This window comes from Camelus bactrianus, chromosome 1 (genome assembly GCF_048773025.1).
Source record: "Camelus bactrianus isolate YW-2024 breed Bactrian camel chromosome 1, ASM4877302v1, whole genome shotgun sequence".
Taxonomy (NCBI): Eukaryota; Metazoa; Chordata; class Mammalia; order Artiodactyla; family Camelidae; genus Camelus; species Camelus bactrianus.
Window position 1 is genome coordinate 2,901,816 of NC_133539.1, and position 17,243 is coordinate 2,919,058.

The 17,243-nt window shown below is 59.3% G+C and overlaps 1 protein-coding gene across 12 annotated transcripts in view; it reads right to left on the reverse strand.

The window, feature by feature from the left end:
- Positions 1-1,827: 1,827 nt before the first annotated feature.
- SLC37A1 (solute carrier family 37 member 1) overlaps positions 1,828-17,243 on the reverse strand; it is a 79,374-nt gene continuing 63,958 nt past the window's right edge. For 11 of the 12 annotated variants that reach the window (XM_074348566.1, XM_074348509.1, XM_074348884.1 and 8 more), the window contains 8 exons: positions 16,542-16,604; positions 15,986-16,071; positions 14,877-14,925; positions 13,647-13,720; positions 12,741-12,819; positions 7,087-7,184; positions 3,206-3,270; positions 1,828-2,859 (listed from right to left, as the gene is read on the reverse strand). In XM_074348566.1, the coding sequence (XP_074204667.1) occupies positions 2,844-2,859; positions 3,206-3,270; positions 7,087-7,184; positions 12,741-12,819; positions 13,647-13,720; positions 14,877-14,925; positions 15,986-16,071; positions 16,542-16,604 (530 nt within the window). In that variant the 3' untranslated portion in view covers positions 1,828-2,843. The remainder of the gene's footprint in view (positions 2,860-3,205; positions 3,271-7,086; positions 7,185-12,740; positions 12,820-13,646; positions 13,721-14,876; positions 14,926-15,985; positions 16,072-16,541; positions 16,605-17,243) is intronic. The other variant, XR_012501166.1, reaches the window with a different exon arrangement.

The window sequence follows — 17,243 nt, forward strand, 5'->3', positions numbered from 1 at the left end:
CACGTACCGAGGCCTCTGCAGCCGCTGTGCTGAAGTTCTGGTGGCTCTCTCTGCATCTGTGGTTCCTAAGGGAGGTTGGAGGGGGACAGTGGAGCCGGCTCGGGGGGCTGGAGCCGAGGCTGCCCCGGGACCCTGCCTCCTACGGCCCCTTCCCAGGGAAGAGGGGAGAATGTTTTATATCCTAGGACCTTGAACTTTTTTCTCATTTTTGGACAAGGGGCCCACGTTTTGAACAAGTTGGCACTGGCTGCAATTTGGCCGCCCGCACTTCCCAGCCGGGAGGACCCAGGGCCCCCCTGGGAAGCCAGGCTGCTGAGGCTCCTTGGGGACACCCCACGTGACCCGCTGTGTGAGCAACTCGCAGTAGCCCTGCACACCCACCGCCCGGCCCCCAGCCGCATGGCCACGTGGCTCCCTCCCTTGCAAGGTGTGGCTGGCAGGTCGCTGGCTATGGTTCACAGTAAGATTAGCAGGGTCGGGAGGAAGCGTTCACAAACTTCCGCAGCAATTGGCAGAGTGGTTTTATGTCTGTTGAATCTAACAATAAAAAATCAGGGCTTGCATGTTTTTCCCAGTTCATTTTTTTCTAGCAATCTATTTTTTATTGGATTTTACAAGCTGGCTATTGGAGGGGCTCTTTCTAACGGACAGTTTCCAGGACCGATTTTTCGTTCCTTTGTGAATGAAGGGCTGTAGCCCCGCCTTGGCTCTCTCACCAGTGCCACAGGCTTGTGTTTCAATCACCCTGGGTGTTTCTCGTGGATTTGAATAGGAAGGTCTGACTGCCACGTAAATTCATGAAGGGCAAAGCCACATTCCCGGTGACTGCAAGCACGCGGGCTCTGAAGCGGCTATTTGCAGGAGGAACCTGTCTCAGCCGCTGCTCAGGATGAAATGAAGATGTATTTCTACACTGAACTCATATACTTTTTCTGTAAGAGTCACAATGAAACCTTCCATTCATGGACAGAGAATGTTTCAGCTAAACTGCTCTAAAAAACAGCCCTGTGTGCACCCCCTTTTCTGCAGGGCTCGACTCCCCACCTCACAGGCATGGCCGGTGGCCGCCCAGCAGGCTCAGGGCTGCTGGCCCCCTTCCTCCGGGGGCTGTCGAAGATTTTCTCCTAACACTTTAGTCCCCTGTGTTGGGAAAAGCACCATCACCTCCTAAACGCTTCCTGCCGCTGAAGCACAACAGACAGGTGGCTGTTCTCCAGGGAAGGTGCAAAAATGGACTGGGTCAACCCAAGGCCTTCCCGGGCATCGTGACTACCAGCTCCGGCCCAGAGGGAGGAGGCGGGAGTGGTGGTTCCGGGTTTCATTAGAAAAGAAGTCCGTGCGTCACTGAACAGTGTGATTCCATAGCTCATCCCGCCCTTGTTCCTGCTATTTAACACTGAAAGGACAGAGGCCGTGTGGGAGCAAGGGGGCTGCAGCTGCAGGGAGGACAGAGTGGACGCCCCCCACCCCCACCGCCCGGAGGGCCAGCGGCAGAGGAGGAGACACAAGATGCAAAGAGCAGGAGGAAGAGGAAGATGCAGCCGGGTGAACCGTGCGTGAGGAACTGCATGGAATCCGCTCAGTGTTGGTGGAAATTTCACCCTCAGCGACAGGGCACTTTTCAAGTAGGCAACTCACTCCTGTAATAAAAAAGGCCTCCTTGCAAGGACACCTGCGCTCGGAACAGCCCCCTCCGGAGAGCAGAGCCGCGCCCTCGGTGAGCGGGGACGGCGGTGAGCGGCGGCCGCAGCCGGACGGCAGCGCCTGGCCCCGCGTTTCCTGCCAGCGCCCGGAAGTGGTCACCCTGGGCACCCATCTGAGAAAGACTAAGAACACGTGGCTTTATTTGGAAGTTTCGTTTCTGAACGTAATGGAAACGTGAGCAGAAATAACCAACGTTCTGCTAGAGTTTTGTTTTTTTTTTTTTAACATTTCATTTCAAAGAGCAGGTGTTTTTTTGAGGCAACAACTGAGAAAACAAGTGGCCAGAGGACAATCGGAGTTTGTCTTAATAAATAGCAAGATGCCACTTGGGTTTCTTAAGCTTCCGTAACACCGCACACACTTCGAGAAACCAATCTGCACCAGGGCCGTGGAGCCAAGGACAGTCCCAGGTCTGTGTGGGGCCTGGGAGGAGGCAGACGGCCGGGCTGGGCCGGGCTGGGCACCGGCCACTCCCAGCCCCAGGCTGGCCTCCTTGTGTCCTCCCCGCGACCCCGCATGGGGCCAGGGGCGTCGTGGCCCTTGGGGTTCTGGTGATAGGAACCTCGGGGTGTCTGGGGCTGCCGCTCCATCCTCCAGCCCGTCCGCGGGCTTGGCTGGCTTCACCGCAGTTCACTCCGTACCGTTTCCAGGTGGCTGCAGGGCAGGAGGAAGTGCTGGACGTCTTCCAGGTGAGGCGATGGGGGTTTTGATGGCTGTCTGTGTCCTGGGTCCTTGGGGAGGTGGGCTCTTTGCTGCCTGCGCTCCCCCACCTGCAGCGCCCCCCGCTCTGACATTCACCCCGAAACCCCCGGGGGAGCGAGGCTCACCTGAGTGCCGCCCACCAGTCCGGCCATGTCACCGGCCGCGGCAGAGCTGCTGCCCGGGCGCCAGGGGCCCGCTCGTCGGGCTGCGGGGCGGCGCCACACTGCTCACCGCCTTGCTCACCGCGGCCCTGAGCCCCGCGGCTCGGCTGAAATAGTACCAGTGCTCCCGAGGTGGCTTTTGTGTCTTTTCCAGGTGAGTGTGCAAAAGGCAAAGGTAAATCATTCTTTTCAACAGAGGATCCTTTATTTGAAAACTTTTCCTTGAAAGACAGTTTGTGAAGGACGGGCCCAGCCTCCCTCCATGGGACTCGGTGGTCAGTGCTCCTTAAACCTGGAGGAAGAGCACAAGGCGGCGGCTGTCACTCAGCCCGCGGCCACGCAGGCGCAGGTCCCCACCGAGTGCCGGTTCCCGGGACCTCCCGCCCCCCCCCCCCCAGCCTCCAGGGCACACAGGGGAGGAGGGGACACAGGGCGGGGCAGAGCCAGGCTGGGCTGGGGGCACTCTCTGTCTGAGGAGAACAAAGGAGGCAGCTTCCCTCACATTTTTTCACTCAGAGTTTGAGGAGAGACCGCCGGGACCACAGCCAACCCGGGCTCAGTGGGAGAGGAACACGGGGGAAGGAGCCATGCGGGGACAGGGACCCCGGGGAGGCAGGCAGGTGAGGGGCAGGACTTACGGAACTTGGTCTCCAGTCGCCAGCCCTGGGCAGCTCAGCTCCTTGTGTATGAGGCGGATCAGGAACTGCACCCAGAACAGAGACGAGGCCCTGAGCGCCTGCCCTGCACCCGCAACGCCCACTGGGCTCGGCGCTCACGTTCACCATGTCTGCAGATCTCCCGGGTCGTGGGGGGATACCTCTCAGAGGGGCCTCTTCTTTAGAACATCAAACACTGAAACCCTAAAGCTGAGCGGTGGGAGCCTCGCCCAGCCCCAGGGCCTGGTCCCCGAGCAGCGCCCCGCTCACTAGGTCCCCTGCGTCACCCCCGGGGTCGTGCTCCCGGAAACAAGGCCGTTAGGACAGACTGCAGCCAGAATGACCTCTGTGTTCAAGTAATGTTTAAAATGAAACCAGTCCAATCATAAAATGTCCAAGTGGGAAAGACAGAGAGTAAGGACAAGGCGGCCCACGGTCATGGTGACACGTGGGAGCTGCCACGTGGCTCCGAAGGCCAGGCGAGCGCTCACCAGCCATCAGCACCAGGAGGCTGGAGGGCGGTCGTGGGAGCAGCTCTGTGTCACTGGGAAGCTCCTGGGAGAGCGCCCCTGCCGGCCCAGGGCCTGCCGCTCACCCCCAGGGCCTCGGAGTAAGCCCAGAGTGGCCCTGCCTCCCTGTCGGGGAGCAGTCCTCCTCCCCTTCTGCTCCTTCCCATGCTGAGGGGCTGCGTGCAGACAGCGGGGAAGCATCGCCTGGTGTCACTGCAGCTGTGGACCTGGTCCTCCCCCGGCACGGCCGCAGCCCCCAGAAGGGCTCCCCCACCGCGTGCAGAGCCTCGGGGCTCCTGAGGGAGGTCTGGCTCTGGTGGCCCCGATTCTTAGAAAGCTGCAGGTACCCTCGGGCCCGAGGGAGACCGGGGCCAGGAGAGGCCCAAGGCAGTGGGGCTGCCGAGCAGAGGTTTGAGGGGCCGCACAGCGCAGGCCTCAGCTCTGCAAGGCAGACACGTGTCCTCAGACGCGCGAGGCTCAGGGGGAGCGTCGCCCTCGTGTGACGGACGCCGTCCAGAAAGCGGGCGCTTCTCCCACGGGGAAGGCACCGCCTGGCTGCGCGCGGGGCCCCTGCAGCCACGGCCACAGAGCGGGCGGGGGCCTGTCCGCTGCTGTGAGCGGTGCTGGTGGGAGAGTCACGTTGCTTAAATCAACTGACCACGTGGATGTGAACCTCCAGCTCCAGCTGCCCGTACCGAGCTGCCAAGGCCAAGCTGAGCTGGTGTCCCCTCAAACAAGTTCCACCACGTGCAGTGAGTGACCAGCGCTCGTGGGGAGAGCCCATGGTTACAGGAGGCAGATCCCAGGAGGAGGGAAAAGAGGGAGGAAAGAGCGAGTGTTCCCTGAGGGCCTGGGGGACACTGAGCAGCAGCGACACCTCTGAAAGACAAGGTCTAAGACTTGACACAAACGGCTGCCTGTGCGCAGTGCCCCCCAGGGAGCGGGCCTGCCGCCCAGGTGCCCCCATGGTGGGGGCTGCAGCCCGTGCTGATGTGAGCTGGAGGGGGCTGCGGACTGGAGGGCACGCGCCCCGGTGCGCAGGCCTGACCCGCCGGCTTCACTGAGGTCCGCTTCGGACTGGGAAGGAGAGGAAACCGGTCAGGCGACCGTGAAGAGAAGGCGTGCCTGGTCTGCAAGGCTGAGGAGGCTTGTCCTCCCTGGCTCCGGCGGGCCGCCTGCCGACCAGGTGACCTCGCCTCTCGTGGTGTGACTGGCTTCAGTCTCTCTCATCTGACCCAGCCAGTCTGAAGGCCTCCAAGTGACTGTCTGCCTGTTATACAGTTTTCCACTCTTTTCCTTTTGTCCCTTCTGATTCTGACATTTCAGCGTGTGTCCTGTAAACACCTGGAGCCAGGTCTTCGCAGCCGGTCCGCGGTCTGCTGGGACCACGAGCCAGCCGGGCCACAGTCCCGCTGGGCCCGCCCCGTCGCACTCGCCCGCCTCCTCCACGTGGCTCTCGTCCTCGGCTCTCTTCTCTTCTACTGTCGCTTCTGGCCCCGTCTCCCCAGCTTCCCGCTCGGGAGCCCCCCCGGACGGCGCTGCACCAGCCTCTCCGGGCCTCCGCTCTCCACCTGCTGCCTAGTGTTTCCCGTCTTCCTGTTTCTGGGCTGCACTCCGGATCGCTTCCTTATGTCCACCTCTCTCCAGCTCGGTCCTCTTTACTTCTTGTTCTTTTTTCATGAAGAGTTCAGTCGCTTCTCTGACATCTCCATTATGCTGGATGTGTTTATTTTTACAGCTCATCTGATAACCCTCTTACCTGCAGCTCTGGGGGGTCGGATTCTGTCTGCCACCCCATCACCACAGCCTGTTTCCTACTCTTTCCTGACCTGGGGTTGGGGCTGGGAGCTCATCCTTGGGGGCGCTGTCGGCTGTGGGACCCTGTGCAGCTGGGCTGAGGTTTGTCCCTCTCAACTGGTTTGGGATTTGCTTCTGCCTAAGAACCAGGTATAGCACCACTCCAGGATCAGTTTTACCCGATTTTGGTACATGTCACGTAATATTTACGTAACTTAAGTTAGAAGTGAAAGCTCACTGTAGGCAGGGGAGGTCCCCCGCCCCTAGTCTGGCGATCGGGCGAAGACCCCAGTTCCCCTCTGCGCCAGGTGCAGCGGCTCTGCGCCAGCGCACGCAGAGCCCCAGGGGCCTGCCTCGACGAGGAGGCGGGTCTGCTCCTGCGGCCCAGGCCCCCGTCTCCTGCTCCTGGGCCCGCAGCTCCCGAGGCCGACCCCTCCCCGGCTGCCCCAGCAGCAGTGTGGGGACTATTTCATGTTGCCTCCAGGCTCCTGGGTCCGGGGGCCACCCCTCCTTTCTTACAAGTCTGACTGTGCGTTACAAGGAAGGTTAATGTATGTGTTACCTGCTGCTCCTGAAACAGGAGCGGTTCTGTCTTTAAGCAGCCACCCTGATGGAGGCCTCACCGCTACCTAGTGCAGGGGACCGGGGACTTAACTGGGAAACCGCTTTCAAAACCTAACAGGTCCGCACGCTGGGAGTTGGCGTTTGATTCTGTATGAAGTCGGGGGAGCTGCGTTGTAGGGCTGCCCGGACTTCAGATACAAAACTTTCATTTAATTGATGGAGCTGTTATTTCCCAAATCCTTGACTCTCTGCCCTGGAATCCAGGTTAGGTTTTCCCGGGGAAGAGAGAGGAGGCCTCACTTCAGGTCTGGGGCCCCGTGCGTGGTGATCGGCCAGGGTGAGGCTGTGGTGGCCGCTCTCCAGTGGCCGCTGCGTGACTGTGCCATCAGGACCGGTCTTCTCCATCCGAGGGAAACCTCCCATTGTCTCACACAGGAGGGACGGGAAGCAGGACCCAGGGAATGGAGGGGCCTGGTGCCATGCGGGCAGCCTCAGCTCCACCCCTCTCTCCTGGCCCTTGGGGCACGGGCAGTCAGGCCGTTCCCCCCGTGTGGCCGCTTGGGGACAGGAGGATGTGGGGGCAGGAACAGCACTGTCTAGGAAGTCAGCTTCAGGGCACTGTCCCCTTTAACTCCCACAGTCATCCCGTCACCGGGGCCAGCACTCTGCCCACTTAACACGTGGACGCTGTGGAACAGAGGGGCACTCGCACGGGACAGCCAACAGGCTCAGGGTCCCAGGCAGGGCACCCCCGTTTGTGGCCTTGCCACCAGTCTGCTGGGAACCGCAGGGTGGCAGGCTGACCTGCTGCTGCTTCGGACGTCTGTTTAGACCAGAAGGAGAAAGGGCCTTGGACCTCAAAACATTTAGGGTCCCTGGGTGTGTGACAGACTGGACTCCCTGAGACCTGCAGGAGTCTGCGGGAGGGAGCGGTGGGGCAACAGTCACAGAGACACTCACGGGAGCTGCTTGCGCCGCCAGCGAGCTGCTTACCAGTAAGGCACAGGCGTCTGCGAACATCAGCATGTAGAACACGTTGCTCCATCCGGACGGGGAGATGAGCCCGGCCAGCAGCGGGCCCAGGGCCGCCCCTGCAGCGAGACAGATGACACACGGTTCCCGGTGAGGAGGACTCTGGGACGTGGCCACCCGAGGCACCCAGGCCCGCAAACACACAGCGGAGTGCCACGCCTGACTCAAAACGCAAGAAACAAGCTAACCGGGAAACCCGCGTTCTCAGCCATCAGACTGGTGAGGGGTGAAAAGCCTGGCACTTGGTGCTGGTGAGGGCAAAACTGGAACAAGGTTTTAGGAAGCCGATCTAAAAACTTGTCGACATTAAAATGTTCACTCTTTTGCTCCAACAATCCCATTAAAAATGGTTATAAAGTAATCTGAATCTAACGCACAGTCTTAGATATTCCTATGCTATAAAAATATTTAGTAAAATACAAGTGAGGCTTGTGGATACTAATATTGTATCAACGTTAACTTCTTGCTTCTGACAGCTGTGCTGCGGTCACATCAGGACTTCCTTGTCTTCAGGGAACACACACTGAGTACACAGCTAATGGTAAGGGGCACAATGTCTGCAACTTACTCTTACGTGGTTTGGGAATAAATGCATGTGAATATTCATAGCATATGTGTGTGTGTGTGTGTGCGTGTGCGAGTGTGTGTGTGCGTGTGAGAGAGAGGCAGGGAAAGGGGGAGGAAGGGGGAATGATAAAACAAGTGGGAATTCTTTGTACTATTTTTGCATCCATTTTGTGAGTCTCAAATTATGTCAAAATGATGTCTTAAAAAAACTATAAAAACAAAAGAAAGCAAATGTTCCTCAAAATACCCAAAGACACTTGTTCAGGGATGTCTGTTGCAGCAGTGGGGCTGTTTTCCCACGAGGGACTGGAATGAGCCGTGGTGCATGTGCTGGGCAGGCCGCTGGCAGTGAGAAGTGTGAAAATTCACGCCGAGTCATGCACCGAGGTCTCACCTCCGAGAGCAGGGCCAGCACGGCCCCTCCTGCTTGCGACGCGCTAACGCTATCCGCAGTGTTTACAAAGGGCACATACTACTTTTATAATCTGAGAAGCATCTGCGTGTTTTTTTGTAATCACAGAAGGACTCCCTGGTAAACACAGTAGACTGTTCACATGTGCTTAGCTCTACAGCCCCTGAACACCACAAAATGGACCATAACTGAATAAAAACTAAAACCCGCAAAGGGCACCTGAGGGAAGGCACTGTTTGTGTGGATGAGATCTAAAGGGCACGACTGATGTGCTCTGGCCCTCCTTGCCCAGGGCCAGGCTGCCCATGGCATGAGGCAGGGGAGGGTGGGCAGTAGAATGAAACAGGAGATCTGGCTGAAAGCCTCTTATAATGAACTATGAGACGTGCCCCACCTCCCCGACCCCAGGGCCCTCCTCTTCCGCATCACCCCCCCAGGACCACCCCTCCCAGACCCCAGGACCACCCCTCCCCGACCCCAGGGGAGCAGAACCTTAACCATTGGGAGAGTCTGCACCAGAGGCTTTGGGCTCAGGGGTTCCGAGCTCGGCGCAGGATGGGGACGAGGCACCGCCGAGCACGGGGAGCACAGGGAGGGACACCAGCTTCCACCAGGCAGCCCCTCCCATGATGGCAAGGATGCTGGCAGTAAGGTGCACACCCCCTGTGGGTACTGGGGGGGCTCCTCCTCCAGACCCGAGCCGGACCCCAAAGACATGCAACTGACATGCCTCCCATGCGGAAAAGGCTTCTAGTAAGTGCTTAGCGGCTTAGTCTTAAATGCAAACATATGAGGGGACGGCCGAGATCCACCTGCGTCTGAGGAAAGCCTCAAGGTAAATGTGAACAAGCTGGGAGGAGGGGGACCTGCAGAAAATGAACAAACTGGGGAGAAGAAAACTCCCAGCAAAATGCAACACCCCCAGAGAACTGACGGGAAACCAGGCTGAACCACGTGAGACTCCCGCTCCTGCATCTGAAATCCAGTCCAGCATCAGCGACTTCTCGTGACTTGGCCTCACACACACTGATCCGAGAAGAAAGAACAGGACGCACTCAGAGGGCAGAGACACCAATGAGCATGAATGATGGCAGCTAAAGTAAAAGGCTCAGCACGGAGGCGGGAAAGCAAAGCCAAGAACGTCTCTGAGAAAGCTCAGGAAAAGAACAAAGACGCAGGCAGGCAAGGAAAACAGAAAATTGAAGGATTAATCCAGAGAGCTACACCTCTGACTAGTAAGTTTTCCAGAAGACAAAAACAGGAAGGGAAACCTGTCAAAGAGAAGACAGGGCGCACGTCCCAGGGATGGAGGGCCTGTTTCCAGACGGGGCGGGACCCCGGGTGCCCGGCGCGCAGGGACGAGGGGGAGCCGCAGAGACAGAGAGGTGAGCCTGGAGGTCTCCCAGGGAAGAGAGCAGGGGCGAGAGGTCAGAAGCGGAGGCCTGGCCGAGGATGACAGTGGGGCTCTCCGTGGTGGAGATGGGAGCTGGATGACACTGGAATTCGGAAGAAAAAGAACTTTCAACCAAGACCTCTAGATCCAGACAGACTATCCATCAGGCGAGAGCTGAATCCAGACCCCTCCCCAGCGCTCCCGGGCTGTGCCCTGCAACCCACTACTCAGGAGGCCACGAGAAGACGTTTCCCACCAAAGAGGAGTCATGAACACGGGATCTGGCGAGCAGGGGTCCACCGCGGGGGAAGACGGAAGGGATTCACAAGCTGCGGCGTGACAGCAGCTCTGGGATGAGGGCCACGCAGCAGGTGAGAGTGAAGCCCGGCGGCACGTGGCTGCGGTGGACAGAAAGGCGCAGCTGTGACAGAAATGCCAACCAAAGGGCAGGTGAGGCATTCGATATTTTGGAGAAAAACAAAAATGTGCACGTTAAGGATGTGTAGTTAAGGTTTATTTCTTGGCTCAAGAGTGAGCGACATTAAAGAGACAGGGTGGTGAAGGAGCCGACGGGGACGGAGCAGGGGCCGCACCTTCCTCACCAGGAGGACAACACGGAAGGTCAAGAAACGTGTGACCGTGCATGGAGGAGACGAGAGAGCACAGCCGGCAGTGACAGCTTCTAGAAAGAGGGGCTGGGGGGTGGGGGCGGGAATGCCATTCTGCATTATGATAAGTTTTGACGTCTATCTGGTTTCTAAAGTTACGTTATGCTTTACTTTGATAAAATGAAAATGACCTTGAAGAAGTTCTGGGCTCTCTAACTGCTCTGCATAAACATGGAGCCAGCAAGCCCTGCGGCCGCGGAGGCGCGGCTCTAATCCCACAAAGGCGCCCAGCAGATAAACCTGTGTCACCGGGACCGGCTGGCCCTGGTGACTTGCGAGAGGGCCCTGGCTTATTTACAGGTAGTCAAGCTTCGCCTCCATCGAAACCGGTATTTCCAATACTTAGTAAACACAGCGGGCGAACTCCCCGGTGGACAGCAGCCCTGCGGGGAACTGCGCACGTTTCCACCCGAGCCCGGCTTTGCTTCCGCCAGCTGGGCAGCGCTCCCGCAGAGAACCAGGCCGTCTCCCCGACGGCCGCCGGAGAGGTCAGAGAGGCTGAGCCGCCCGGCTTCCGTGGGGGTGCTGGGAGCCGTGCCCCGCCACCGGCTCAGAGCCCGCCCCGTTTACAGACGCAGGACACCCCGAGCCACAGACTTCTGCTTCCCTCTAGCTCTGAGAAAAATATCAAGAAAAATGTGTTTTTCCCTAATTCATACTTTCCTTCATTTTAACCCCCACTCCTCTGCTTTAAAATGCAATCAGGGCCCCCAGCCAAGCTCCAAATTTGCTTTAAGAAAAGGGTTTCTCAGCGGGAGCTGGACTGACCCACAGACAGGCCTGTGTGGGACAGAAGCAGAGAGAAATGTCCTGTCCAGAGCCCACGAGAACCGCGCTCGGCCCAGGGCTCCCCCTGCTGCGCGGCTTCCAGGCCGGGGAAGCTTCTTGCTAACATAGTGTGGCACCAGCAGGGACTGGGGTACCCGCCACCCCAGGCGGGCGGGCCTGTCCTGGCGAGCCGGGTGGGCAGTGGGTCGCCCAGGGCCTCTGTGACCCGAGCCCTCACCCGGGAACCCAGTAGCCGGACAAGAGACCAGCTGCCTGGCCTGTGGGCGAGTCCTGAGTCTCAGGGCTGCCAGGTAGTTCCCTCCTCACCCTCCTCCTGAGCATCTGCTCTGTCCCGGCCTCCCCCTTGGTGCTGAGAACACAGCAGAGAACAAAATCGCTCCTGTCCTTGCGGGGCTTCCACTCTGCTGGAAGCTGCAGGGAGAGAGGACGGCACAAGACAGGAGGATGGTGCCTGGAGGACAGTGGACCAGAGGAGAGTCCCTGAGCCTGCGTGGGGAGCGTCCATGCACCCAAACGGGGTGGGTGAGGGGTCCCAGTGAGAGGCTGATACCTGGGTGAAGACTCTCTGTGGGTGGAGCCCCTCCCTCAGCATGGGGGTGGTGGCGGGAAGCGAGCTGAGGCCCATGGGGACCAGGCGCGAGTTTCGGGGGAGCAGCCGGGAGGCCGGGTGGCGGTAGCAGGAGGAGAGCAGGGTTGGGGGGAGGACTTCAGTCCTGGCATCAGTCAGACAGCAGTGGGTGTCTAGAAGTGGACCGGGGCTGTTTCTACGTGGCTCGGATGATGGGCCTCAGGAAGACAGGACAGAGGCATCTCCTGGTGCAGAAGGAGAGCCTGAAGGCCGGGCTTGGGGGGACCTGCACCACAGACCCGCCGTCGTCTGGCAAGCGTTGGGTTTCCCTGCTCTGAGCTGCTCCAGACCCAGGGCCCTCCCCACCTGGCCTGCCTGCTCTCTCACTGCCTCCCTGCGTCAGGAGCCTGGGGCAGCGGGGACACACCAGCATGCCACCCAAGAGCCTCCCGAGCAGCCGTGGGGGCCACAGTAGGCGGCCCCCCGAGCTTCAGGTCCCACGTCTCCAGAGAGGGGCCGGCACACAACACAGGGCCGGGCAGGCAGGGCTCGTGCAGGCAGAGCCAAGGGCCGTCCCAGTGCACCTGCTCCTCACGTGAGGCTGGGGACAGTCAAGGACGCCGCTGTCAGCCTTCAGACTCACTGATCAGGACAGGCTTGCTGGGTACCAGGTCCCGGCCGCCCAGCTCGGGGACGGGGAGGGGGTGAGATGTTCATTTCACCCCCTTTCTTTCCTCCAGCATATGCTACTGTGTCCTCTCCAAGACCCTTCAGGGGCTGGAAAGATGGGCATCTTGTATGCTTCAGGACCCAGCAGTTTACCTGTCATTCATGTTTGAGTTAAGATGCTGTCCTCACTGGAATAACAGTGACTGACAGTCAGTGTCTCAGTGGCCCGTGGGCCATAGTTCGCCAGTCACTGGCTCAGATGAAAACCCGCGGACGGTCCTTTCACACCAAGGAAAACCTGTCCTTCTGGCCACACGCCCATACCTCCTCTGGAGCCATCCGACCAAAGAGGACCAGAGTGCCACCTGCCTGTGTCCCCTGGGTTTTGACGTGCTTTTGATCTGCTTGTATTTTAAGAAGGCCAGCCGGTCCTAGAATCGCCAAAGCAACCACGACCCTGGGCATCCGTTAATGAGGACAATTAGGACGTGCTGATGCGGCCTCCCCTCCGACCACAGTTAACCTCTGAGGCTAAAAACCCCCACACACCTACAGACCCAGTCCCATCGATGATGGCAGTCACGGTGGCCAGAGCATGCGCGTTTCCTTTCAGGCTTTTGTGAGTCCCCTGGAGGAGAAAGAAAGCCAGTGTGAAACACGTCCCTGCAACATCAGAGCGAGAACCGATCTGTGTCTTCTACGTGACAATTTACCCAAACTGCTTCGCAAAGCAAGGCGTGGGGTACTTCCGTCAGAAGATTCAAGCTCCACACCATCCCAACGTGCCTTGGAAAAGTATGCCAGGTTTCACGTGTTTTTAATATTTAAAAAAATGAACAGAAATACTTGTCCAAATGTATTCCAGTTAAAAGAAGTCTTAAAATTCTCCTCAATAAAGAAATCTTTACTCGGCACAGCCACCCTCTTCACAACGCGGAGATCAACGTGGAAACCACAAGGTGAGTGGGGCTCATCGGGTCCCTGGCCGGGCCGGCGTGCGCGCCCGCGGCCACGGCTCTGCTGGGGATGCTCTCCGGCCACGCGCGCGGCAGCTCTGCAGCGTCTAAAAATCAGCCCGTGGGGCGGTAAACGCCAGGGAGGATGGGCGGGTGGGCGGGGCCCAAGAAACCAACGTACGGGGCAGAAGTTCTACGTGAAAAACCAGCAGGAGCTCTGGTTTTCAAAAAGCCACACAGATCAGGTTGAGGGAGAAACACAAACTGAGAACAATAAAAGGAAAAGCTAAATGAGGAAAAATAATGCCCAGAAGCCTAAAACTATAAGAATAAACCAAAGCTTGTAAAATACGAGTGCTTGTGTGTGCGTGTGCATATAGCATAAAATAGAGCACGTGGAAGAACCCCCTACAGTGGGTGAAGCGCCCCCACCCCTGTGCCCTCTAACCCCACGGGGCAGACACGCCGTGTGCGCTCCGCCCAGGCTGCGCGCGCTCACCAGGTCGGCGGAGACAGCGGTGGTGATGAGCGCGTACGGCCCACTGACCAGGGCCCCGCAGAGCAGCAGCATGGCTGTAGAGAACAGACCGGGGAGAGAGGGGCGGTTAGCAAGCACGACAGGGCCCCCGGGAGAGCCCCCGCAGTCTTAGCACCCCGCATCACACGTGGGTGCTGCCCTGAGTGGAAGGCAAGCAGGTGCCGGTCTACCCTCCTCCCCAGAGCGGTCACCGCTGGGGCAAGAGTCACAAACTGCTCCTTTAAACTTGCCCCAGGGTACGTTTTGTAAGTTCAATCACGCTTTCCCAGAGGTTCAAGCTATGTTCAGAGGAGCCGGTACCCCGTTTGCTGAATCTCAATGGGCAGCAGCTGTTGTCACAGAGAGGGAGCGAGAGCCTGGGGCACCGAGCACAGACGTGACCACAGGCGTGGCCAGGGGAGCGCCTGCTCCTTGTCGTCCGGTGGCCTGGATGCTGACGCCAGCCACGGTCTCACCTGCAGCGGAACGGCTTCCTCTCTGCACTCACTGCTGCTCACGGCAGCCCCCAAGGGGGCCCCGGAGCCCCAGCGCGGCTGAGCTGCTCACGGGCGGGACAGCCCTGCCCGTTTCTGAGATGCGGTCTCCTAGCCTCTGGCTCACTCCCCCAGCCATCCTCTGGTTCACATTCCTCTGTGCAGAAGATTCTGGACCCAAGGGTCATAGGAAACTCCAGGATCCTCTTGCACCCGCAAGCTGCCCCCTGAGTAACGTTTCATGGGATCCCACACGGCCCCCTCTGATCCCCACTGCTGCCTTGTCAGAACAGAAGAAATGTTCACTAAGTGTCACAGCCATAATTCGATAGCACTACTTGCAGGAAGTTGGAAATAGTCCTCCAGCGTGATGCCCAGAATGGCGGCTGCCAGAGCCAGCTGAGAGGGCCGGCTCCCCGGGGCTCGGCAGGCTGGGGGTGCAGCCCCGCCTGCTGCCCGCTCCTCACCAGGGGCGGCCAGGGCGCATCACCGCCCCAGACCAGGGGCCTGCACTCTCCCACGCTTGCCCTTAAACCTGCCGACTGTCAGGCCTCAAGTCTGGGAGCAGGAGTCCCAAAGCCCCACCCAGAGGGACTTGGCAAAGACTTCAGCTACACTATACCAGCTGCATGCTTCTTGCTGATTTTTTGTTTCATTTCACAAAGCTGTGTGGATGAAAAAATGCGTGTGAAAGGAAGGAAAGGGCTCATCAACTCACCTACAGTGGCTTCCAGACCCATTTTGCTGATGGCGGAGAATACGTACAGCTGTGAATAGGGAAAAAGAGGGTAAAGACAACGGTTTGCTACGAGTGGCTGAGAGATTGCCAGGAATCTCTATTTCTGAAAAGTGATTCTCAGGCAGCCAATCAGAGAGTGGACACCCTCCAAAAAGCAGGATGGCCAGGCCACCCCAGCAGACTGTCTAAGGACAGGCGTCGCAGAGAGCTTGGCACACAGTCCCCAGCCTTGCCCCAGACAGGCAGGGTCTGATCGCCCACGATCTGGGGAGCTCTGGGGGCGCCTCCACTCCGAGGTCCTGGAGTGAGGCCTTGTTGGGGCCGCCCCGCTGAGCTCTGCGTCTCTAGAGTCTACCCGTCTCCTCCTAGGCCGGCAGACCCAAACAGCCGCGCCCACTGAGGTGGGGCCCTGGTGGCAAAGGGGCCACGCCCAGCACGTCATCAGCCAAGGTTCTTTGAGTGTCTGTTCTGGGCAGTGTCCATGGCTCCAGGACGGCTGAAGACTAGGCTTTGTCTGGGGACAGTCAAGGCCCAGGGGAGTGGCAAACGGGCAAATAACTACAGTGCAAACGGATGAGCAATCCTACGGCTTATGACACGGCTGCTGTGGGAACGGCCATGATCTGTGATTTTCCACTTGATCCTCACAGTCGCACTGAGGTTTTTCACATGAGGACACCGAGGCGCAGAGGGAGCTACTAAATACTTAAAATTAGTGGATGGGCAGGGTTGGTGCTGCCTGGGGAGGGAGGGAAGACAGCAGGGATCCTAAAAAAAGTGCAGAAGCCTCTTGAGGGAGGGGAAGGGTGTCCCAAAGGGAACAGAGCACACGGGCACACGAGAAGCCAAGGGTGAGTGAGGAGCAGCGCGGTGCGCGGTGGGCGGTGCGCGGTGGGCAGCAGGCAGGGGGAGGGGGGTCCAGCGGGAGAGGGGGGGCACTGAGCACTGAGTGGGGCGCCGAGGCCATCGCTGGTCCTGGAAACCAGAGCCAGGAGCGGAGCAGACGGGAGGGTCTGCCTGTGGGAGGACAAAGGGCTGCGTTTCCACAGGCCCGGGGGCCCGACAAGGCGGTGGGGGCGCGGGCTCACCGTCGGGGCTGCGAGCAGCAGCATCAGGCCGCAGGTGGAGGCCCTTTTCTCCAGTCGATCTGAGATTACACCCGCCAGGATCCCACCTACAAGGCAGAGGGAGGGCCCTGAGGGGCTTGCGTCCCCAGGGCAGGACCCCACGGAGCAGCAGCAGAACACGGCTCGCAGAAGCAGTGAGAAGAGTGACCTCCTGGCTGGGCCCTCTGTGCCCACATCACCGTTAGCGGGGAGTGGCCTCTGTGGTGCTCGGCCTGGAACCGGCCTTGGTGGCCGTGGTCACATGACCCAGAGCCTCCCCCCGCCCCCAAGTGAAAAACAAGGGCGGTCTAGGGCTCAGGTTTCAGGCTGGCCCCAAGGCCCTGCGGCCTGGAAGGGTCCCAACCCTGTCAGCCTGTTGCCTGCCAGGGGCTGCGGAGCATGGGGTCAAGGCCCAGGATGGGGGGGGGAGCCTCCCCGAGAGGCACAGCCCGGCGCCTCCCGGCACTAAGGCAGCTCACAGAGTCAGGGCCACAGGTGTTCACGCACCACCCACAGAGAACACAGGCAGTGAACTCACCGAAGATGCCGCCCACGTCAAACAAGGTGGAGAGCTCCCCGGCCTTCCTGACATCGAGGTGATCTATTAAAGTGACGACGGAGTGTCACCGAGGAAGTCACAGTGCAAGACCCACACACAACATTCTGCTGTTCCATAAACATGCCTTCAGTCAGGCAACAGTTATTCGCTCAATGATCAGATGAGTATCAAAGTAGCAATCATCAGATCAGAAGGGGAAAAAGGGGTCCGCCATGTGGGTGGATGCACAGAATGGAGGAGACCTAAACCCTCACCTGCAAAGCGAGGACTCACGTGGCTCAGTCTAACTGCCATCCCGCCTTCGGCTCAGTGTCCCTTCGAGGACAGCAGCAGGGAGGCGAGACAGGGCCGGTGGAGCCGGCCTCGGGGAGCGGCCGGGGGGCTGCAGGAGCGCCCCTTGACACAGAGCACAAGACCCCCAGAGTTTAGACCTGAAGGCGCCAGAAGCTCCTCCTCTAGGTGAGAAAGCCCAGGTCTCACCGCGCAGCGCAGGGGTCTCCCTGCCGGACTTCGCACGGGTCCGGAGCTTTCGGGGGGTTCAAGGCGGCCAACGCCCGGGAGACGAGGTTTGGGAAGCGTCTGGACTGTTCATCAGTCCAGCCCTTCCTAGCGTCCTGAATGGTGCACAGGGCAATCTGTTCTTTTCAAACAATCACTTAGACTGCAAATGCTAGTCACTTG